A 24,501-nucleotide genomic window follows, 5' to 3' on the forward strand; every position below is an offset into this window, starting at 1 on the left:
ATATTCTAAACTTGTAATTATTAGTACAAAATAAAGTTATCATTACTAGAACCTTCTAAACTTAGCACTTGTCATTCTTTCTACACAGTAAAGTTATCTTGAGGAGTATCTTCTAAAATTGTCAATCTTGGTAGATTCTAAACTTTTAATTGTATATACATTCTAAACCTGTGGTTATTAGTACATTTCTTCTATACATGTTGTTATTGGTATATTCTTATTTTGTCATTATTGGGACACCTTAAAGTTATAGCTTGTTGGTATATTATAAACTTTTCATTATTAGTACACCTTAAACTTATAATCACAATTTTAGAATATTGATGATTTTAGAATATACTAATGATGATAATTTTAGAATATTCTAATAATAATAAGTTTAGAATATACTAATAATGAGAGTTGAATATCCGAACAATGAAAAATTGATAATTTTAATGGGTAGTAATAATGACACGTTTAATATATATTAACAACGTAAGGTTTAAAAAATACTAATAAACCTGACATGTTCTAAATTTGTCATCATTAGTATATTCTACACTTGTCATTAAAAATTAAAGCTTGTCGATATTTGCATGTTCTAAACCCTCATTAACAATACTTTCTAATGTTGTCATTGTTCGAAACATATCAGTATTAGTATATACTAAACACATCTTCTTGGGTATTCCAAACTTTTCATTATTAGTACACATTAGAGTTATCATTATGAAGACCTTGTACACATATCATTATTAGTATATTCTAAACTTGGCAATACTAATATATTCCAAAGTTTATCATTATTCTAAACTTGTCATTATTGTTACATTCTAGACTTGTGAGTATTAATACATATTAAAGTTACCATTAGTAGTTTCTCCTAAACATGATATTGTTAGGCTATTCAAAACTAATCATTATTAGTACGTATTATTTTTATCATTAATAGTAACTTCTGATTTTGCTATTACCAGAATTTTCTAAACTTTGCATTATTGATATGATTCAAACGTGTCATTATCACTACACATTAACGTTATCATTAATATAACCTCCAAAACTTGTCATTATTACAAAATTGTAAACTTGTGGTTATTGGTACATATTAAAGTTATCATTAACAGTGCCTTTAAACTTTTCAATATTAGTATTTTTCAAACATTAATTATTAGAAGACATTAAAGTTTTCATTTATAGTACACTCTATATTTGTCATTAGTACGTTCTGGTCATTATTAGTACAAATTAAAGTTATCATATATATTACCTTCTAAAATTGTCATTATTAGTAATTTCTAAACTTAATCAATATCTTCGAAACTTATATTTATCAATACACATTAAAGTTATTATTAATAGTACATTGTAAACTTATATTCTAAACTTGTAATTATTAGTACAAAATAAAGTTATCATTACTAGAACCTTCTAAACTTAGCACTTGTCATTCTTTCTACACAGTAAAGTTATATTGAGGAGTATCTTCTAAAATTGTCAATCTTGGTAGATTCTAAACTTTTAATTGTATATACATTCTAAACCTGTGGTTATTAGTACATTTCTTCTATACATGTTGTTATTGGTATATTCTTATTTTGTCATTATTGGGACACCTTAAAGTTATAGCTAATTCTTGATTTGTTGGTATATTATAAACTTTTCATTACACTGGGGAACAAAATTCAACTTTTTGTCAGTTGCATACATTTTGAGACCTGTTTCTGGGTAAATTGAGGTCACTGATTTCAAATATGGCACCGGTTTTTTTCTATCGGGTCTAGTTTTGTTGCGGTGAGTTACCTCCTATTTGCTACTCTATATAGTTAGACTACCATATACTACTGCTAAAAATCTAAACCAGCACACAGAGAGGAATTACCAAACACGTAGAATTTATTTTTAATTACTTTTATTTACCTTGACAAGCATATTTTGGATCGATCAGTTGCTTTTGTGAACTATGCCAGATTTATTCAGGCACAAACTTGCGTTTAATGGACTGTCTTGAATATCGCCTCTCAGTGCAGTCTCGCTGAATGCTCCAGCAATAGTCCGCCATCATGTGAATGTCCCAGCGACCTTGATACCTGTCTTCCATTACTTTGATATCCTGGTGAAAGCGTTCACCTTGCTCATCACTCACGTCCCCTAAGTTTGCCGGAAACAGTTCAAGATGACTGTTCAAGAAATGCATCTTAATGCTCATGTTGCAACCTAACACATGAAAACTTTCCATCAAAGATTCAACGAGCTCTTTATAGTCCTCTGATTTTCTGTTTCCAAGAAAGTTCCTTACAACAGAAACGAATGCTCCCCATGCATTTTTCTCAACATCAGTCATGGATTGAGTGAAGGCTTGGTCTTTAATCAGCGTCCTAATTTGAGGGCCGTCGAAAATACCTGTTTTGAGTTTTTCTAGCGTTAAACCAGGGAACACTTCACACAGATACTGAAAACAGTCACTGTCATTATCGAACACCTTGAGAAACTGTTTCATAAGGCCCAGCTTGATGTGGAGGGGCGGGAAAACAATTTTTTCACTTTCCACTAGGAGTTCATAAATGATGTTCTTTTTCTCAACATTGAGGCTTTCCCTAACTGGCCATTCCTTATGAATCCAGTGTCTGTCTTTGGCTCTGCTGTCCCAGAGGCAGATAAAGCAAGGAAATTTTGTATACCCACCTTGCTGTCCTAGCATTGACCATTTTTAGATCAACACAGATGATCCATTTGTGTTCTTCATATTTGAGTAGCTCCAAAACCGTTTTGATGTGTTCATATTTTTCTTTCAGGTGTACTGAGTGTCCTATGGGTATTGCGCCAAAGATGTTGCCTATATGTAATAAAACACACTTCAGACTCCGCTTAGAGCTATCTATAAAGAGGCGCCACTCTTTCGGATCATAACCTGGAACTCCCATCGCGGTGACTAATCCAAGAATATCACAACAGTAGACGAAGTCAAATTTAGAATCAAAGAACTGTAAGAGGTTCTTTTCTCTGTTGCGAAAGAATGTTACCTTTGTGTCTATTTTCAGCAAGTTTTTATCTTTTAACCGTGAAGCCAACAATTCTGACAGCTTTTTAGACAGACCCAGATCTCGAACTAAGTCATTGAGTTCTGCTTGGCTAAATGTTTCCGGTTCTGTTGATATGCCTGCAAAATCTAAGTCATTTCTGTTAGTTGACTCCTCTGTGACCTCAGTGTCACATTCACTGTCAGATTCAACAGAAGCAAGTTGAGTGAAGATAGGCTTTGGAACATCATCTGAATGGGGCACAGGCCTGATTGCTGAATCTAGACTAGGGTATGTGATAAGATGACGAGTTTTACTAGTGAAACCAGCAACACGAGTCACGCAAAAGTAACAGTTCGTGACATGGTCCCGTGGCTCACGCCATATCATCGGAATACCGAATGTTATTTTGTCTTTTCCTTTAGTCCATTGACGCAAGTTTTCTTCGCAGGAATGACATACCTTATGCGGTGCCCATGGTTTGTCTTGATCTCCAAGTTTCACTTTAAAGTAGCAAAAGTAAGCTCTCTTCACAAATTCACTAATGTTCCTTCTTTGCTTTGGAGCTGTCAATGCACCACAAATGTAGCAGAATGAATCCGGGCACGTCACACATTTCCTTCTACTTGCTATAGAGGCCATGTTTCCTTTGATTGAAGTCAACACTGTTTACAGAATGATCACACCTGGAAAAGAAATAAAATAATTGTTTTAATGAAATGAAATAATAATACACACACAAATCTATATTTGACGCACTGATGTAATTAAGAATAGTATTTGATGAATGTAAATTGATATGCTTATTACCTCCCTTTGCTATTTTCAGAACATGTCACCTGATATGTAAATTGCCGCGTATCATCAAAACTAGACCTGATCTGCACAAACGAATGCCATTTTCAGAATCTGTGACCTCAAATCTACCAGAATCAAGTGTCAGAACTCATGCAACCGAAAGTGTGTTCCCCAGTGTTATTAGTACACCTTAAACTTATCAATCATAACACCTTCCAAACTTGTCAGTATTAGTGTATTCTAAACTTTTCTTTATTTCTATATTAAAAAACTTGTCGTTATTGATACATATTAAAACCATTAGTTGTAGTATCTCCTAAACTTGTATTATAAGTACACGTTAACAGTACCTTCTAAACATCATTATTAGTATATTCTAAACTTGTCATTATTAGTACACATTAACGTTATTATCTTACCTTCTTAACTTGACATCATTAGTATATTATAAACTTGCCATATATAATTAATCATTAATAGTATATTCTAAAGTTGTCATTATCAGTATATTCTAAACTTGTCATTATTAGTACACATTAAAGTTATCATTTGAAATACCTTCTAAACTTTTCATTATTAGTACATGTATTAGGACCTCGTATACCTATCATTATTAGTATATTCTAAACTTGGCAAAACTAATATATTCCAAAGTTTATCATTTTTCTAAACTTGTCATTATTGCTATATTCTAAACTTGTGAATATTAGTACATGTTAAAGTAGTAGTGTCTTCTGAACGTGACATTAACGTTATCATTAATATAACCTTCTAAACATGTCATTATTGCTGTTTTTTAACTTTTCTTTATTAGTGTTTTATAAACTTGTCATTATCCATACATATTAAAGCTATTAGTAGTAGTATCTTCTAAACTTATTATTTGTATATTCTAGTATTATTAGTACACGTTAACAGTACCTTCTTCATTAACAGCAACTTGACATCATTAGTATATTATAAACTTGCCTTATTAGTACACATTCAAGTAATCATTAATAGTATATTCTAAATTTGTCATTATTACTATATTCTAAATTTGTCATTATTAGTAGACATTAAAGTTATCATTAAAAATACCTTTCTAATTTTTCATTATTTGGATAATATAAACCTCTTCTTATTAGAACACATTAAAATTATCGTTCTTAAAATATTCTAACCTTGTCATCAATAGTACATTTTAAATTTGTGATTATTAGTACAAATTAGATATATCATTAGTAGATCCGTCTAAGCCTGTCATTTAGTATATTCTAAACCTCTCCTTATTAGTACATTAAAGTTATAATTGATCGTACCTTCTAAACTTCTAATTATTAGTATATTCTAAACATGTTATTAGTGCACATTAAAGTCATCATTAATAGTAACTTCTAAACATATTATTTATTCATAGAACGGTCTAATTTTGTCATTATTAGTATGTACTAAACTTGTCCTTATTTGTTCAAATTAAAGTTATATATGATAGCACCTTCTAAACTTATAATCGTGATTATATTCTAAATTGTTAATACACATTAAAATTACTATTAGTCGTACCTTCTAAATTTGTCATTATTAGGACACATTAAAATATTCGTTAATGGTACATTGTAAGCTTGTCATTATTAGTATATTCTAAACATGGAGACACTAAAGTTTTCATCAATACTGTATTCTAAGCTATTATCATCATATGATAAACTTTTCATTAATAATACAAATTAATTTTTCTATTAGTACCTTTTTTATACCTATCACTATTGGTATATTCTAAAATTCTCATTATTAGCACTCATTAACAGTGCCTTCAGAACCTATATATTAGTATATTCTAAGCTTGTCATTTTTAGAACACATTGGATTTATCATTAATAGTACCTTCTAAACTTGTCATTATTATTATATTATAGTTAACAGTTATAGTAACTTCTCAACTTGTTATCATTAGTATATTCTAAACTTGTCTTAATTAGTATATTGTAAACTTTCATTATTAGTACACATGAAAGTTTTCATTAACAGTACTTTCTAAACATCTCATTATTACGTTTCATTATTTGTACATATTTAAGTTATCATTAATAGGATCTTCTAAACTTGTCATTATCTTTTATTCTAAACTTTTTATTACTTGTTTTTAATTAAAAGCACCTTCTAAACTTCTCATTTTTACGTTCCGTTATTAGTTCATATTTATGTTATCATCAATAGGATCTTTTCAATTTATGATTATTGTTATATCTTAAACATGTCAATATTAGATTCTTCTAAACTTGTCATTACCTTTTATTCTAATCTTTTCTATTACTTGTGTATACCTTTCAGTATTAGTACATTCTAAATTCATAGTATTTTCTAAACTTGTCATTATTAGTATATTGAAAAGTTATCATTGATAGTATTTTCTAAACTTGTCATTATTAGTATATTCAAAACTTGTTATTATTACTCAACTTTAAGGTTATCATTAATAGTTCCTTCTAAAACTGTCATTTTTAGTATATTCTAAGCATCTCATTGTTGGTATATATTAAAGTTGTCATCAATATTTCTTACCCTGTCTATATTTATATATTCTAAACTTATCATTAGTATACGTCATTATTAATTCACTTTAAGGTTACTATTACTAGTACACATTCAAGTTATCATTAAAAGTACATTCTAAAATTGTCATTATTAAATTATTCTAAACTTCTCATTATCAGTATATTCTAAACTTTTGATTTTGATAACACATTAAAGTTATTATTATTAGATTCCAAATTTGTATTTATTAGTACACATTAACGTTATCATTAATAATATCTTCCAAACTTTTCATTATTAGTTCATTATGAAACTGTCAATAATACTACCTTCTAAACTTCTCATTATTGCTATATTCTAAACTTGTCACACATTAAGGTTATCATTAATAGTACCTTCTATACTTGTTGTTATTACCATATTCTAAATTTTTTATTATTAGTATTTCACTATTAGTATATACTGAATTTATAATTTATCTTCTAAACTTGTCTTTAATAGTATATTGTAAACTTGCTTATTATTAGTAAAAATTAAAGTTAACAGTACCTTTTAAACTTAAAATTATTGGTATATTCTAATCTTTTCATTATTAGTACACATATCTGTACCTCTGATTATATTATTAGTATATTGTAAACTTCTGATTATTAGTACACATAAAAGTTACTATTAAAATACATGCCAAACTTGTCAAAGTTTAGAGGTTAATATTAGTGGAACCTTCTAAACTTATCGTTATCAGTATATTCCACACTTGTCATTATTTCTAAACATTAAAGTTACCTTTAACAGTATCTTCTGAACTTGTCAGTCTTAGCATATTCTAAATATCATTGTAAGTATATTCTAAACCAATGATTATTGGTATATATTAAAGTTATACTTAATAGCACCTTCTTAACTGGTCATTGAACTTGTCATTATTAGTACACATTAAACTTATCCAAACTTGTTAGTATTAGTATATTCTAAACTTTTCTTTATTAGTATATTATAAACCTGTTATCATTGCTACATATTAAAGTTATTATTAGTAGTATCTTCTAAACTTCTCATTACTTGTATATTCTAGTATTAGTGTGTACTAATAACGAAAAGTTTAGAATATACTAATGTTTAGAAAAAACTCAATGTGTACTACATTAAGAGTTTTTTCTAAACATTAGTATATTCTAAACTTTTCGTTATTAGTACACATTAACGTTATTATCAATATTACCTTCTTAACTTGACATCATTAGTATATTGTAATAAAAACAAGCTTAGAATATATATTCTAAACTTATTTTTATCAGTACACATTAAAGTTATCATTAATAGTTCCTTTTCAACCTGTCGTTACAAATATTCTATATTTGTCATTGTTAGTACACAATATATATATTAATTGTATTTTCACACTCTTCATTATTAGTATATTCTAAAATTCTCATGATTACTACACATTAATGTTATCTTTAAAAATACCTTCTAATCTTGTTTTTGTTGTTATATTCTAAACTTGTCAGTATTAGTACATTCTAATTTTTTTTATTAGTTCATATCAACGTTATCATTATTAGTACCTTCTAAACTTATTAGTATTAGTATATTCTAAATTCTAAACTTGTCATTATTATTACATATAGTTAATAATTATAGTAACAGTACCCTTTAAACTTGTAATTATTGGCATATCTTTCCATTATTAGTACTCATACATGTTCCTTCTAAACCTCTTTTTATATTGTAAACTTCTGGTTATGTACACATTAAAGTTATTATTAATAATACCTTCTAAACTTGTCAAAGTTAAATGCATTATTAATATATCTTTTAAACTAGTTATTATTAGTATATTACAAACTTGCCATTACAGTATTAGTATATTTTATTTTTTCATTATTAGTACACATTGGTATATTCTAGTCTTTCCATTATTAGTACACATAAAAGTTATCATTAACTGTACCTTGCATTATAAGTATATTGTAAACTTGTCACATTAAAGCTATACCTTCTAAACTTGACATTATTTGTATATTACAAAATTGCTATTTCTAAGTTTGTCATTGGTAGTGCACATTAAAGTTATCATGCAATAGTACCTTCTAAACTTGTCATTAGTATATTCTAAACTTGTTATTACTAGTACATATTAAAGTTATCATTAATAATACCTTCTAAACTTGTCATAATTAGAATATCATAAATTTGTCCCTTTTAATATACATTATGCTGATATTCTATGGTTGTCATTGTTAGTATATTCTAAACTTTTCATCATTAATACAGATAAAATTACTCAATATTAGTACATATCAAAGATATTTAATAGAACCTTCTAAAATTGTCATTATTAAAACATATTAAAGTTATTATGAATATCTATAACTCTCTAAAAAAAATGTCTGGAGCGCTCCCGATCTGAGTCGGCCGGCCCGGGGGTGTCTGCGACTTCCATTGTGTTTCTGGGACACCCCGCCGGCCTAGCTGGAAGCATACATTTGAAAGTTAACGGGTTGGGGTTTCTGAACTACGGCCCCCTTCTCTGAGTTGGTTATCGTTAAATGGCTAAAGAAACTGAAGCTCAGAGAAAGAGGAGGATACGACATTTCTGGAGTTGGGTCACCACGAAGAAGAGCCAAGACAAGAAAAATGTACAAAACAATAAAGCGCTTTTCAACAATCAATAGAAGGGATGGACGTTCAGGCGTCAGTTTTCAATTCTATGGATAGCCCTTCCATTCCTCCACACAAATTAAGGTTGAAGGAAGGAGCAATTGTGATGGTTATGAGGAACATTTGCCCTCCGAAAATCTGTAATGGGACTAGAGTTATGGTAACAAATTTGAGAAGGAACGTTATTGTTGGAAAGATTTTAACTGGTGTGTACAGGAACACACAGATCTTACTTCCTAGAGTTACTTTAGAGGCAACAGACACCCCTGTAGCCTTCAAGAGATACCAGTTCCCTGTCAAACTCTGTTACGCTATGACAATAAATAAGTCCCAGGGGCAGACGTTTGAGAAGTGTGGTGTGCTACTGGATTCATCACAGTGCTTCGCACACGGTCAACTATACGTAGCGTGTTCTAGAGTTACAAGCCACGATTCCCTCATAGTTTTTCCAGGATATACAAAGAAAGGGGAAGAATACGAGTTGAGACCTTGGGTGAATTGCGTTTATGAAGAGGTGTTCTGTGATGTGGATAAAAGTAAAGTTTCTTCTTTGGAGGATTTAATCTTTGAAGATAACTCTAAAACCTCAAGGATACCAGAAGAGGAACCCGATCAATCCACAGTCAGCATATCACGTTCTGTGTTCGAGAAAACAGAAGGAGAAGTAGCTGCGATGATCTTACCAGAAGAACTCTTCGAAGAAGAGAACTACTTGAGTCGAGGGGAAATGGAGGATAAAATTGAAGAAATCGAAGAGAAGATTGGAGAGAAGATTGAGGAGAAGATTCAGAAGATTGAGGAGAAGATCGGAGCTAAGGATACCAAAAACGAAGAAAGATTTGAAAAGATTGTCTACGAAATAGATGAGATTAAAACCATGTTGAAGGATTTCGTAAAGAGAAAGAATAGCAGCGAAGAAGAGGACAGCGAAGAAGAACTCACACCCAAGAGAAAAAAGAAGAAACTACATTAAATGTATAGTTCTAAGGTGTTTTAAGTAAAAGGCAGATGAAAATCTTTGGTTTTATTAACTTTTTTATGTGTATCATCAATGCCCGAAGGGCTGGGTGCGAAGCACCCGCGGGCGGAGCCCGCCTTGCCGAAGGCCAAGCACACCTGGCGTAGCCAGGTCCGGCGGAGCCGGGTGCTTGTAATTTTCTAAAATTTTGATTATTGATTATTGTTGTATATATCATTGATAGTACTATCGACAATATTCATTATTAATATATTCTAAACTTTTGATATTAAAGTTATCATCAATAGTTCCGACTGAATATGTTATTCTTAGTATATTCTAAACTTGTTACTATCAGTGCATATTAAAGTTATCATTAAAAGTATATTCTAAACATGTCATTAAAGTAATTGTTAGTACACATTAAAGATTTTGATATTAGTACCTGCTAAACGCTATACCTTTTTTTATATATAAGTTTTCAATTAAAATTTTCATTAGTTTTGAATATACTAACAATGACATGTTTAGAAGACACTACTAATGATAACTTTAATATGTATTAATACTCAAAAGTTTAGAATATAATAATAATGACAAGTTTAGGATAATGATAAACTCGGAATATATTATTATTACAAAGTGTAGGATATACTAATAATGGTAAGGATACAAGGTCCTAGTAATGATAACTTCAATGTATACTAATAAAGTTTGGAATAGTGATGTTTCGAATTTACGAACAATGACAACTTGAGAAAGTATTGTTAGTGATAACTAATGTGTACTAATAATGAGGGTTTAGAATATACAATTGACAAGCTTTAATGTTTACTAACAATGACAAGTGTTGAATATACCAATAATGACAAATTTAGAATATGCTAATAATGTCAGGTGTAATGACAAGTTTAGAATACACTAATAATTTAGAAGGCATTATTAATGAAAAATTTAGTATGTACCAACAATAACGAACTTAAAATATACTAAGAATCACAAGTTTAGAATAATGACATAATTAGAGTATACTAATGATAAGCTTAGAGATTCTTGATAACTTTAATGTGGAAAAGTTTAGAATAAGTTGATAATTGAAAGTATAGAAATTACTAAAAATGACAACTTTAGAAGGTTCTATACGATAACTATAATTCTTACTAATAATGACAAGTTTAGAAGGTACTAATGATGATAAACTTAGAATGTATTATAAATAAAAACTTTAATGTCTTCTGATAATTAATTAATGTTTGGTATATACTAATAATGACAAGTTTAAAGGCGCTATTAATGATAACTTGAATATGTACACATATTCACATGTTATTATGTACACATAATCACATGTTTACAATATTGTAATAAAGTTTAAAAGGTTATATTAATAATAATGTTAATGTGTAGCAATAATGACACGTTTTAATTATATTGATAATGTAAAGTTTAGTAAATACTAATAATAACATAATTAGAAGTTGCTATTAATGATAACTATGATACGTACTAATAATGATTAGTTTTGAAAAAAAACTAACTGTCATATTAAAAAGCCAGTAATAATGGTAACTTTAACATGTACTAATACTCACAATTTTAGAATATACTAATAATGACAAGTTTTGAATAATTATAAACTTTGGAATATATTAGTATTGCCAAGTTTAGAATATACTAATAATTGTCTTAATAATGATAGCTTTAATGTGTACTAATAATGACAAGTTTAGAATAATAAAGAAGATATGTTAGTATTTACTAATACTGATATATTTCGAATATACGAACAATGACAACTTTAGAAAGTATTGTTAATGATAACTTTCACTAATAAAGAGAAGCTTTTAATGATAACTTAGATATGTGTTAATAATAACAAGCTTATAATATACAAATTTTGACAAGTGTAGAGGGTACTATTGATAATAAATTGAATGTGTACTAAAATGACAAATTTAGAAAGATACTATCAATGATAACTTTAATGATACTTATGATACTAATGATACTTTAATAATACTAATGATACTAATGATACTAATACTTTAAAGATACTATTAATGATAACTTTAATGTGTAGTTACAAAGACAAGTTTATAAGGTACTATTAATGATAACTTTAATGTGTACTAATTTTAATGTGTACTTATAATGACAATTTTTGAATATAGTAATAATGACATGATTACAATATAGGAATGATGATAAGTTTAGAGGGTGCTATTAATGATAACCTTAATTTGTTTAATAATGAGAAGTTTAGAATATACTAATAATGACAAGTTTAGAAGGTGTTATTAATGATAACATCATGATGTACTAATAATAACAAAATGAGAATATGCTAACAATGACAAGTTTAGAAGGTATATCTAATAATAACCTTAAAGTGTAGCTAAAACGACATGAATAGAATATACTAAAAATAATCAAAGGTTTAGAATGGTAACTTTAATTTTTACTAATAGTGAGCAGTTTAGAATGTACTAATGATGAAAAGTTTAGAAGATACTATTGATGATAACTTTAAGGGAACCCCCGCCCCCAGATTTAAGAAAAATTCGAAAAAAATTGTTTTATTGCATAAATACATAGCAGGGATCTTGCTCTAGAGGCTGGTAAAGTGTTTTTATCGTACCACCATTTTTAAAGGGTTTAAAGGGCCTACCCTCCCTCCCCCCGGCAGCCACATGCTGCGCACGACCATTGTTTACATACGTTTTGACCATATTTTACTTTTTTTTTTTTTTTTTTTTTTTGCGCTTGATGCACTCATAAAGTTTTCTCTTACGTCCGGCATGCACGTGAGTATGTGGTGTGAGGAAGTTCAGCCTGCACGACTGACAGTGGCCCGAGTCTTACAAAGTAAAGGACATGTACACGTTAGCTTGCCGCGTTCACTAATTTGCCGTGTGAAATTCGCATCTATTTTTCAGTGAAGAGATATTTGAAGATATTAGCCATGCCTAAGCTATCCAAACAAAAGGCACACTTGCAGAAGATAAGAACGTCTACATTAGCCACTCAAGGGGAGAAAGAAAGAACCCCAGCATCAACTTTGTTATCACCATCTCCGCCACCACCACTAGTACTCCCTCCAGCAGCTCTCTCCCTGCCATCTACATCCACATCCTCAGCACCTGATCCTCTGTCCTCTACACCTATATCAGACACGTTGTCTCTACGCAAACAACTGTTTGCTAACAAGTGGCTACAAGGATCCTCCTTGTTGCAACACCTTGGGTTTAGAGTCTCAAACCTCACAGTGATGTCCCTGACCTCAAACCCAAGAAAAGAAAGAGAGCTGAATCCCAGCAATCAGACTACCTTGCTGGGTCATTCTAGACCAAGAACTCAAACTTTGCGACAAAGAGTGAGGTGGTGGCTTATGAGACCCTCACTTTGAGTGAATAATATCCGACACTGTAGGAGGGTACAAAGTGCCTGAGTTACTTGAAAGATGCAAAATCATCATTAAAATACAATGGAACCTGTTTTCAATGGGTCTTAGGAGGTCTAATGTAAAATTTAGTCAAACTATAAAAAAAAAAAAAAAAAACTTTAACACTCGTTTCTGAAAAATGTAAGTTTTTGATACACAAAGTCTATCTCCTCCCTCAATTTTCAACCTATTTTTGCATATGAGATATCTATTAATAGCTAGATAAATGACAAAAAATGAAATAGATTTTTTTGCATATGTTAAATAGAAAGAAATTAATAACGTGTCAAAGTCAAAATTTTGCGTTTTTTTTGTAATCTTTTTATATTTTTTTTTCCTCGGCGTTAAACAAATATATTAAAAAAACTTTCTATTTTTTTTTATATATGTAGAAGATTCTTTTGCTGTAAAATGGAAGACATCGAATAAAAATTGTAAGAGGATATAGGATTTGAAAGAAGCCCAAATATGGTATTTTTTACGTTTTTTATTAAAAAAAAAACTACTAGAAAAAAAGATTTTGGGCGGAGTACTAATAATGTAAAAATTAGCATATACTAATAATGACAATTTTAGAAGATACTAATTAGAATAACTTTAATATGTACTAATAATGACATGATTAGAGTATACCAATAATAAAAAGTTAAGAGGGTATTAATAACTTTAATATGTAGTAATAATAATAAAAAATAGAATATACTAATAATGATAACGTCAATGTTTACTAAAAGAGACAAATTTAGAATATACCAATAGCGACAAGTTTTTAAATTACCATCAATGATAAATTTAATGTGTACTGATAATAAGTTTAGAATATACTAATAATGAGAAGATTAAAAAGGTAGCATAAATGATAACTTTAATGTGTACTAATAATGACAAGTTGAAATATACTAATAATAACAAGTTTAATAGGTACTATTAATGATAACTTTAGTGTGTACTAATGGTGACAAGTTTAGAATATATCAACAATGATATATTTCTAATGTGTACAAACAACGGCAAATTTAGAATATACTAATAATGACAATTTTAGAAGGCACTACTAATGATAACATGAATGTGTACTATTAATGTTTGGAAGGTAGTATTAATGATAACTGTAACGTATGCTCATAAAGACAAGTTTAGAATATATTAATAATGTGATTATAAGAAACAAAATATGACAAATTTATTCAATACTAATAGTGAAAAGTTAGTAAGGAACTATTATTCAATCTAATGTGTCTAGAATATACTAATAATGAGAAATTTAGAATATACTAATAATGAAAAGTTTAGAAGAAACTAAGCATAACAAGTTTAGAATATACAAATAATGAGAAGTTTAGAATATAATATTAATGATAACTTTAATATGAACTAATAATGACAAAATAAAATATACTAATTATTACAAATTTAGAAGGTACTTATCACTATTAGTACACATTGAATCTACAATGTGTACTAATAGTAACAAGTTAAGAAGATTCAAATAATATTTTTAATGTGTACTAACGACAAAATTAGAATATGATAATAATAAGTTTAGAAGGTACTATTAATGGTAACTTTAATATGTTTGGAAGGTAGTGTTAAAGATAATTAATGTTTGGAAGGTAGTATTAGTAATAATTTCAACGTGTTCTTATAATGACAAGTTTAGAATATACATATAATGACAGGCTTAGAAGCTACTATTTATGATTACTTTAATGTGTACTAATAATGACATGTTTAGAGTATTTCAATAATGACAAGTTTTGAAGATATTAATAATGTACAAATAATGACAAGGTTTGAATATACTAATAATGACAAGTTAATAAGGTACTATTAATAAACACTTTAATGTTTTCTAATAATGAGAAGTTTAAGAAGCTTAGAATATTCTAATAATGACAAATTTAGAATATCGTAATAATGGTAAAATTAGAAGGTACTATTAACGATAACTTGAATACACACTAATAGTCAGTAGTTTAGAATAAAATAATAAGTACAAGTTTAGGAAATACTAACAATGAAATGTTTAGACTATAATAATAATGACGTTTAAAATATACTAATAATGACAAGTTTAGAAGGTATTATTTCTTATAACTTTAATGTGTACTAATAATGACAATGCCAAGTTTAGAAAGCATTCTTTCTTATAACTTTAATGTGTACTAATAATGAAAATTTCACGTTGAGAATATACCGATAATATCATCTTTAGAAGGTACTCCTAATGATAACTTATATTAATATTGACAAGTTTAGAATATGATGATAATAACAAGTTTAGAATATACTAATAATATCGAGTTTAGATTATCCTAATGATGAAAAAGTTTAGACGGTGGTATTAATGAAAAGTTTAATGTGTACTTATAATGACAAATTTTGAATATAGTAATAATGACATGTTTACAATATAGTAATGATGATAAGTTTAGAGGGTGCTATTAATGATAACCTTAATTTGTTTAATAATGAGAAGTTTAGAATATACTAATAATGACAAGTTTAGAAGGTGTTATTAATGATAACATCATGATGTACTAATAATAACAAGATGAGAATATGCTAACAGTGACAAGTTTAGAAGATATATCTAATAATAACCTTAAAGTGTCGCTAAAACGACATGAATAGAATATACTAATAATGACAAGTTAATATCATAATAATCAAATGTTTAGAATGGTAACTTTAATTTTTACTAATAGTGAGCAGTTTAGAATGTACTAATGATGAAAAGTTTAGAAGATACTATTGATGTGTACTAATAATGTAAAAACTAGCATAATGACAATTTTAGAAGGTACTAATTAGAATAACTTTAATGTGTACTAATAATGACATGATTAGAGTATACCAATAATAACAAGTTGAGAAGGTATTGATGATAACTTTAATATGTAGTAATGATAATTTTTTTTAGAATATACTAATAATTTAGAATATACTTTTAATGATAACTTTAATATGCACTGATAGTAACAAGATTAGAATATAAAAAGAATATACTAAGCAATTGCCATTATTAGTGCATATTAAAGTTATTATTAATAGTACCTTCTAAACTTGCCCTTATGAGTACAAATTATGTGATTATTAGTACACTGGAGTACATATTAGAATTATCATTAATAGTGGTTTCTAAACATGTAATTATCTTTCATATTCTAAGCTATTGGTAAACTTCAAAGTTATCATTAGTAGAATGTCCTAAAATTTAATTATTAGTATATTCTGAAATTGTCATTAATAGTACACATTAAAGTTATCATTAATAGTAACTTTAATCTGATCATTATTTGTATTGTAAACTTGTCATTATTTTCTCAACTTATTATTATAAGTATTTTCTTAACGTATCATTAAACTTACCATTAATTGTACTTTCTAAACTAGTCATAATATTTTCTAATATTTGTTATTATCAGTATTCTCTACAATTGCCATCATTAGTGCATATCAAAGTTATCATTAATAGTACCTTCTAAACTTGTCGTTATTAGTATATTCTAAACGTGATTATGAGTACATATTAGAGTTATCATTAATAGTACTTTCTCAATATGTACTTTCATATTCTAAGGTTGCCATTATTGGTACACTTTAAAGTTATCATTAATAGAATATTCTAAAATTTCATTATTAGTATATTCTGAACTTGTCATTAATAGTACACTTTAAAGTTCACATTAATAGTATCTGAATATGATGATTGTATCTTGTAAACTTGTAAACTTGTCATTATTAGTGTCTTCTATACTTGTCATTTTAAGTATATTCTTAACGTATCATAATCACTATACATTAAACTTACCATTAATAGTACTTTCTAAACTTGTCATTATTAGTATGTTATATTCTCAACATTTATAGTTAGTGCACATTAATTATATCATTAATAGTAGCCTCCAAACTTGTATAACATTGTATATTCTAAAGTTGTCATTCTTAGTACATATTTAATTTATTATTAAAAGAATCTTCAGATTTTGTCGTTATTGGTATATCCTAAACTTGCACTCGTTAAAATTATCATTAATACCATACCTTAATTTGTCATTATTAGTACACATTAAAGCTTTTTTTAGAAGTACCTAAAAGTGTCATTAATCGGATATTCTAAACTTGTCATTACTAGAAAATATTAAAGTTATCATTGATAATTCCTTTTCAATTTGTCATTGGTAGTATAATTTAAACATTAATTAGTAATCAATTAATTGTACCTTTTGAATATGACATCATGACACATTAAACTTGCCATTATTAGTATATTCTAAACTTTCTTTAATAGTACACGTTAAAGATATTGGTAAGAGAATCTTGTTAGTATCAATATACATTAAAGTTATTATTACTATTATATTCTAATCTTGACATTATTATAACACAATAAAATGATCAAAATTATCGATTATCACCACATTCTAAATTTGTCATTATTTGTGCAAATGAAATTTATCATTTATCGCGCACTTCTTATTACCAGTATATTCTAAATTTATTATTAGTAAACATTGAAGTTATCATAAATATTACCTTCTAAACTTGTCATCATTAGTATATTCTAAACACGTCATTATTAGTATATTCTAATAATTATTCTAAATAGTATTCTAAATAGTATCTTCTAAATATGTCATTATTAGAGTGTTCTAAACTTGTCATTATAAGATATCATTAATAGTACCCTTTAAACCTGTCACTATTAGTGTTCTATACTTTTCATTATTAGTACACATTAAAGTTATCATTAATAGTACTTTCTAGACTTCTCATTATACGTATATTCTAAACATGTCAATATTGGTATATTCTAAATGTGTCTTCAACCTGTCATTATTAGTATGTTCTAAACCTGTCATTAATAGTTCATATCAAATTTATCATTAATAGGACGTTATCATTAGTATATTCTAAGTCTGGCAATTTTAGTATATGTTAAAGTTGTCATTATTCTAACCTTGTCATTATTATTATAATTCAAACTAGTATATTCTGAACATATCATTATTAGTATATTCAAAACTCGTTATCATTAGTAAACTTATCATTAATAGTATATCCTAATTAATATTATTAGTATATTTCAAATTAGCCATTGTTAGTACACATTAAATTTATCATTAAAAGTACTTTCTAATCTTGTTTTTATTAGTACATTCTAAACTTGACATTATTAGTATGTTCTAATCTTATCATTAGTAAAAAATAAAGTAATTGATAGTACCTTCTAAATTTACCATTACCCTTTAATCTTGTAATAATTAGTATATTCTAAACTCGTCATTATTAGTTATTTTTGTAGTATCTTCTAAACCTGTCATTACTAGAATGTTGTAAACTTGTCATTGTAAGTACTCATCAAAGATATCATTAATAGTACCTTTTAAACTTGTCATCATTAGAATGTTTTATACTTTTCATTATTAGTACACATTAAAGTTATCATTAATAGTACTTTCTAAACTTCTGTATTCTCTAAACATGTCTTCATTGGTATATTCTAAACTTGTCATTAATATTTCATATCAATCTTATCATTAATAGAACGTTCTAAAGTTATTATTATTAGTATATTCTAAACTTGGCAATATTAGAATATGTTAAAGCTGTCATTAAACCCTGTCATTATTATTATCGTTTAAACTAGTATATTCTAAACATTCTAAACATGACATTATTATTATGTTCTAAACTTATCAATAGTAAAAATTAAAGTCATTAATAGTACCTTCGATACTTATCACTAACAGTACCCTTTAGATTTGTAATTTTTAGTATATTCTAAACTCGTCATTATTAGTTATCATTAATAGCATCATTATCGGAATATTCTAAACTTGTCATTATTTAGTACACATCAAAGATATCATTCAACTTGTCATCATTAAATTTGTCATCATTAGAATGTTCTATACTTTTCATTATTAGTGCACATTAAAGTTATCATTAATAGTGCTTTCCAAATTTCTCATTATACGTATATTCTAAACATGTATACATTGGAATATTCTAAACTTGGCAATATTAGTATGTTAAAGTTGTCATTATTATTATAGTTTAAACTAGTATATTCTAAAGATGTCGTTATTAAATTATTACTATAGTCCAAGTTTGACATTATTAGTACACATTAAATCTATTATTAATACTACCCACTAATTTTGTTTATATTAGTATTTTCTAAACCTGGCATTATCTTTAATGAAAATTATAGTCATTAATAGTACCTTCTACACTAATCAATACCAGTACCTTTTTAACTTTTAATTATTAGTATATTCTAAACTTGTCAAAATTATTACACATTAAAGTTATCATTATCGTTAAAGATTTGTCACTACTAAAATATATTCTAAATTTGTTTTATTAGTACACATTAAAGTTATCATTAACAGTTCCTTTTCAACCTGTCGTTATAAGTATATTCTATATTTGTCATTATTAGTACACAATAAAGATTCTAATTGTTCTCACTCTTCATTAATAGTATATTCTAAAATTCTCATTATTAGTACACATTAATGTTATCTTTAAAAGTACCTTCTGATCTTGTTTTAATTGTTATATAACTTGTCAGTATTAGTATATTCTATTTTTTTCATTATCACTACTGATAGTACCTTCTGAATTTTCTTTGTATATTCTAAACTTGTCATTATTAGTTCATAATAACGTTCTTAGTACCTTCTAAACTTATTATTAGTAGTATATTCTAAATTCATTATTAGTACATATTATAGTTAACAATTATAGTAACATCTCAACTTGTGATTTAGGTCTTTTCCCTAGGGTGGCCCTCTAGGACTTTTTGTCTAGGTTTTGTACCTACATCTATTGTCTAGGTCTCCCGTCTAGGTCTTTTGCCTAGGGTTCCCCTCTAGGGCTTTTTGCTAGGTTTTGTACCTAGACCTGCTGCCTAGGTCTCCCGTCTAGGTCTTTTGCCTAGGGTTACCCTGTAGGACTTTTTTCCTATCTTTTGTACCTAGGTCTTCTGCCTAGGTCTACCTTCAAGGTCTTTTGCCTAGGATTACCCTCTAGGACTTTTTTTCCCCCAGGTTTTGTATCTATATCTTCTGCCTAGGTCTCCCGACAAGATCTTTTGCCTAAGGTTACCCTCTAAGACTTTTCGTCTAGGTTTAGTACCTAGATCTGTTGCCTAGCTCTCCCGTCTAGGTTTTTTGCCTAGGGGTGCCCTCTAGGACTTTTTGTCTAGGTTTTATACCTAGATCATCTGCCTAGGTCTCCCGTCTAGGTCTTTTGCCTAGGGTGGTCCTCTAGGACTTTTTGTCTAGGTTCTGTTCCTAGATCATCTGCCTACGTCTCCCGTGTAAGTCTTTTACCTAGGGTTCCCCTCCAGGACTTTTTGTCTAGTTTTTTACCTAGATCTGCTGTCTAGGTCATCCGTCTAGGTTTATTGCCTAGGGTTACCCTCTAGGACTTTTTTCCTTGGTTATGTATCTAGATCTTCTGCGTAGGTCTCCCGTCTAGGTCATTTGCCTTGTGTTGCTTTCTAGGACTTTTTTGCTATGTTTTGTACTTAGATTTTCTGCCTTGGTCTGCCGTCTAGGTCTTTTGCCTAGGGTGGCCCTCTAGGACTTTTTTGCTATCTAATACCTAGATTTACTGCCTAGGCCTCCCGACTAGATTTTTTGCCTAGGGTTGCCCTCTAGGATTTTTTTTCCCTAGGGTTTGTATATAGATCTTCAGCCTAGGTGTCCCGTCTAGGTCTTTTTCCTAGGGTTACCCTCTAGGATTTTTTTCCTAGGGTTTGTATATAGATCTTCTGCCTAGGTCTCCCGTCTAGGTCTTTTGCCTAGGGTGGCCCTTTAGAACTTTTTGTCTATGTTTTGTACGTAGATCTTCTGCCTATGTTTCCCATCTAAGTCTTTTGCCTAGGGTTGCCCTCTAGGACTTTTTGTAAAGGTTTTGTACCTAGATCTACTGTCTAGATCTCACGTCTAGGTCTTTTGCCTAGAATTGCCATCTAGGACTTTTTGTTTAGGTTTTGTACCTAGATCATCTGTCTAGGTCTCCCGTCTAGGTCGTTTGCCTAGGGTTGCCCTCTAGGACGTTTTGTCTAGGCTTTGTACTTAGATCATCTGCCTAGGTCTCCCGTCTAGGTCTTTTGCCTAGGGTGGCCCTCTAGGACTTTTTGTCTAGGTTTTGTACCTACATCTACTGTCTAGGTCTCCCGTCTAGGTTTTTTGCCTAGGGTTGGCCTCTAAGACTTTTTGCTAGTTTTTGTAATATGATCTCCTGCCTATGTCTCCCGTCTAGGTCTTTTGCCTAGGGTTACCCTCTAGGACTTTTTTCCTAGCTTTTGTACCTAGGTCTTCTTCCTAGGTCTACCGTCTAGGTCTTTTGCCTAGCGTTACCCTCTAGGACTTTTTTCCCTAGGTTTTGTATCTAGATCTTCTGCCTAGGTCTCCCGTCTAGTTCTTTTGCCTAGGGTTGCCCTCTAGCACTTTTTGTCTAGGTTTTGTTCCTAGATCATCTGCCTAGATCTCCCGTCTAGGTCTTTTGCCTAGGGTTACCCTATAGGACTTTTTGTCTAGGTTTTGTACCTAGACCATCTGTCTAGGTCTCCCGTCTAGGTCTTTTGCCTAGGGTTCCCCTCCAGGACTTTTTGTCTAGGTTCTGTTCCTAGATCATCTGCCTAGGTCTCCCGTCTAGGTCTTTTGCCTAGGGTTCCCCTCCAGGACTTTTTGTCTAGGTTTTTTACCTAGATCTGTTGCCTAGGTCTCCCGTCTAGGTCTATTGCCTAGTGTTACCCTCTAGGACTTTTTCCCTTGGTTTTGTATATAGATCTTCTGCCTAGGTCTGCCGTCTAGGTCTTTTGCCTAGTGTTGCCGTCTAGAACTTTTTTGCTATGTTTTGTACCTAAATCTTCTGCCTAGGTCTGTCGTCTAGGTCATTAGCCTTGGGTTGCCCTCTAGGGCTTTTTTGGTAGGTTTTGTACCTATATTTACTGCCTAGGTCTCCCGTCTAGATTTTTTGCCTAGGGTTGCCCTCTAGGACCTTTTTCCTAGGGTTTTTATATAGATCCTCTGCATAGGTGTCCCGTCTAGGTCTTTTCCCTAGGGTTGCCCTCTAGGATTTTTTTCCTAGGGTTTGTATATAGATCTTCTGCCTAGGTCTCCCGTCTAGGTCTTTTGCCTAGGGTTACCCTCTAGGACTTTTTGTCTAGGTTTTGTATGTACCTAGATCATCTGCCTAGGTCTCCCGTCTAGGTCTTTTGTCTAGGGTTGCCCTCTAGGACTTTTTGTCTAGGTTTTGTACCTAGATCATCTGCCTAGGTCTCCCGTCTAGGTCTTTTGCCTAGGGTTGCCCTCTAGGACCCTATGTCTAGGTTTTGTACCTAGATCATCTGCCTAGGTCTCCCGTCTAGGTCTTTTGCCTAGGGTTACCCTCTAGGACTTTTTTCCAAGGTTCTGTATCTAGATCTTCTGCCTAGGTCTCCCGTCTAGGTCTTTTGCCTAGGTCTTTTGCCTAGCGTTACCCTCTAGGACTTTTTTCCTAGGTTTTGTATGTAGATCTTCTTTCTAGGTCTCCCGTCTAGGTCTTATGCCTAGGGTTGCCCTCTAGGACGTTTTTCTATATATATATATATTTTTTTTTTTACCTAGATCTGCTGCCTAAGTCTGCCGTCTAGTTCTTTTGCCTAGGGTTACCCTTTAGAACTTTTTTCCTAGGTTTTGTATCTAGGTATTCCGCCTGGGTCTCCCGTCTATGTCTTTTGCCTAGGGTTGCCCTCTAGGACTATTTTTTGCTAGGTTTTGTTTCTAGATCTTCTGCCTAGGTCTGTCTAGGTCTGTCTAGGTCTTTTGCCTAGGGTGGCCCTTAAGGACTTTTTTTTTCTAGGTTTTGTACCTAGAATTACTGCCTAGATCTCCCGTCTAAGTCTTTTGCCTAGGGATGACCTCTAGGACTTTTTGAATAGCCTTTCTACCTAGGTCTTCTGTCTAGGTCTCCCGTCTAGGTCTTTTGCCTAGGGATGCCCTCTAGGACTTTTTGAATAGCTTTTCTAACTAGATCTTCTGTCTAGGTCTCACGTCTATGTCTTTGGCTAGTGTGGACCTCTAGGACTTTTGAATAGGTTTTGTAACTAGATCATCTGTCTAGGTCTCCCGTCTAGGTCTTTTGCCTAGGGATGCCCTCTAAGACTTTTTGAATAGTTTTTCTACCTAGTTCCTCTGACTAGATCTCCCATCTAGGTCTTTTGCCTAGGGCTGCCTTTTAGACTTTTGCCGCATTTTTTCATGTCTTCTTCCTAGTTCTTTTTAGATATTTTCCTCAGGTTCTCCTCTTAGGATTTTTGATTAGACATCCCGTCTAGGTCCTTTACTTAGATCCTCTACCTAGGTTCTCTGACTAGGTTCTCCTTCTAGTTCTTTTCCTTTGGTTAGGTTTCTCACATCGTTCGTTTACTTAGCTTTTTCCCTCCAGGTCCTTTGCCAAGGGTTTTCTTCCCCCTCTATTTTCTAATTTTTACGATTAAATCTTCCATCGAGGTGTTCAATCAATACGTCCTCTTTCGTCTATTTCTCTTGTATCACTCCAGTTGACTTCCGTTGAGGTCTCGTGTCCGGATCCTCCGCTTAGGTCTTCGGGATCTTCTCTCGATGTCCTCTGGTGAGGCAGACGTGACTTCGTGAGAGCCTTCCGCCTGACCACCGGGCTGCGCATCATAGATGACCATTGACTCGAGGTTTCCGTCTTGCCCGTCCTAGTTAATGGACTCCTCCTCTTCCTCCTTTTCCTCCTCGTCCTCCTCCTCTTTGTTAATTAAAGGAAAACCACACATAACGATTAATCTGACCTTGGAAAGAATAATGAATCATCTATCCCATCCAGAGGTGAAGCCCCGAGGGTCTGGCATTCGGTCTACGGAACGAAACTAAGACTAATTTCCTCCTTATTTTCTTATATAGAAAGAGGGCTTGCAGCCAACAATTACTCGCCTCATCCTCCGCTGCTAATTAAAGCTTTTCAGTATATGTTATCACCTCGGATCTGCTGCAGTCTCTGTCGAGACAGCCAGACACCACCCTACGGCAGTGAGCTCAGAGCTCATTATTTGCCGATATTTGTGTGTGTGTGTGTGTTTGTGTGTG

At 30.7% G+C, this 24,501-nt stretch overlaps 1 protein-coding gene across 1 annotated transcript; it reads right to left on the reverse strand.

The window, feature by feature from the left end:
- Positions 1-1,681: 1,681 nt before the first annotated feature.
- LOC143033810 (uncharacterized) lies at positions 1,682-3,691 on the reverse strand. The gene is made up of 2 exons (XM_076199310.1): positions 3,006-3,691; positions 1,682-2,017 (listed from the first exon to the last, which is right to left on the reverse strand). Exons 1-2 carry the CDS (start codon positions 3,642-3,644, stop codon positions 1,955-1,957), a joined length of 702 nt encoding a protein of 233 aa, XP_076055425.1. The 5' UTR covers positions 3,645-3,691; the 3' UTR covers positions 1,682-1,954.
- Positions 3,692-24,501: the final 20,810 nt, after the last annotated feature.

The sequence above is a fragment of the Oratosquilla oratoria genome, chromosome 2 (assembly GCF_046742065.1).
Source record: "Oratosquilla oratoria isolate Oo_2021 chromosome 2, ASM4674206v1, whole genome shotgun sequence".
Lineage (NCBI taxonomy): Eukaryota > Metazoa > Arthropoda > Malacostraca > Stomatopoda > Squillidae > Oratosquilla > Oratosquilla oratoria.

Excerpts from the sequence above, each read along its gene's own strand:
- LOC143033810 (XM_076199310.1), bottom strand. The coding sequence starts at position 3,644 with ATGGCCTCTATAGCAAGTAGAAGGAAATGTGTGACGTGCCCGGATTCA. Across the intron at positions 2,018-3,005 it reads TGCTGAAAATAGACACAAAG|CGAGACTGCACTGAGAGGCG; the intron begins GTAACATTCTTT and ends TGGAGCATTCAG.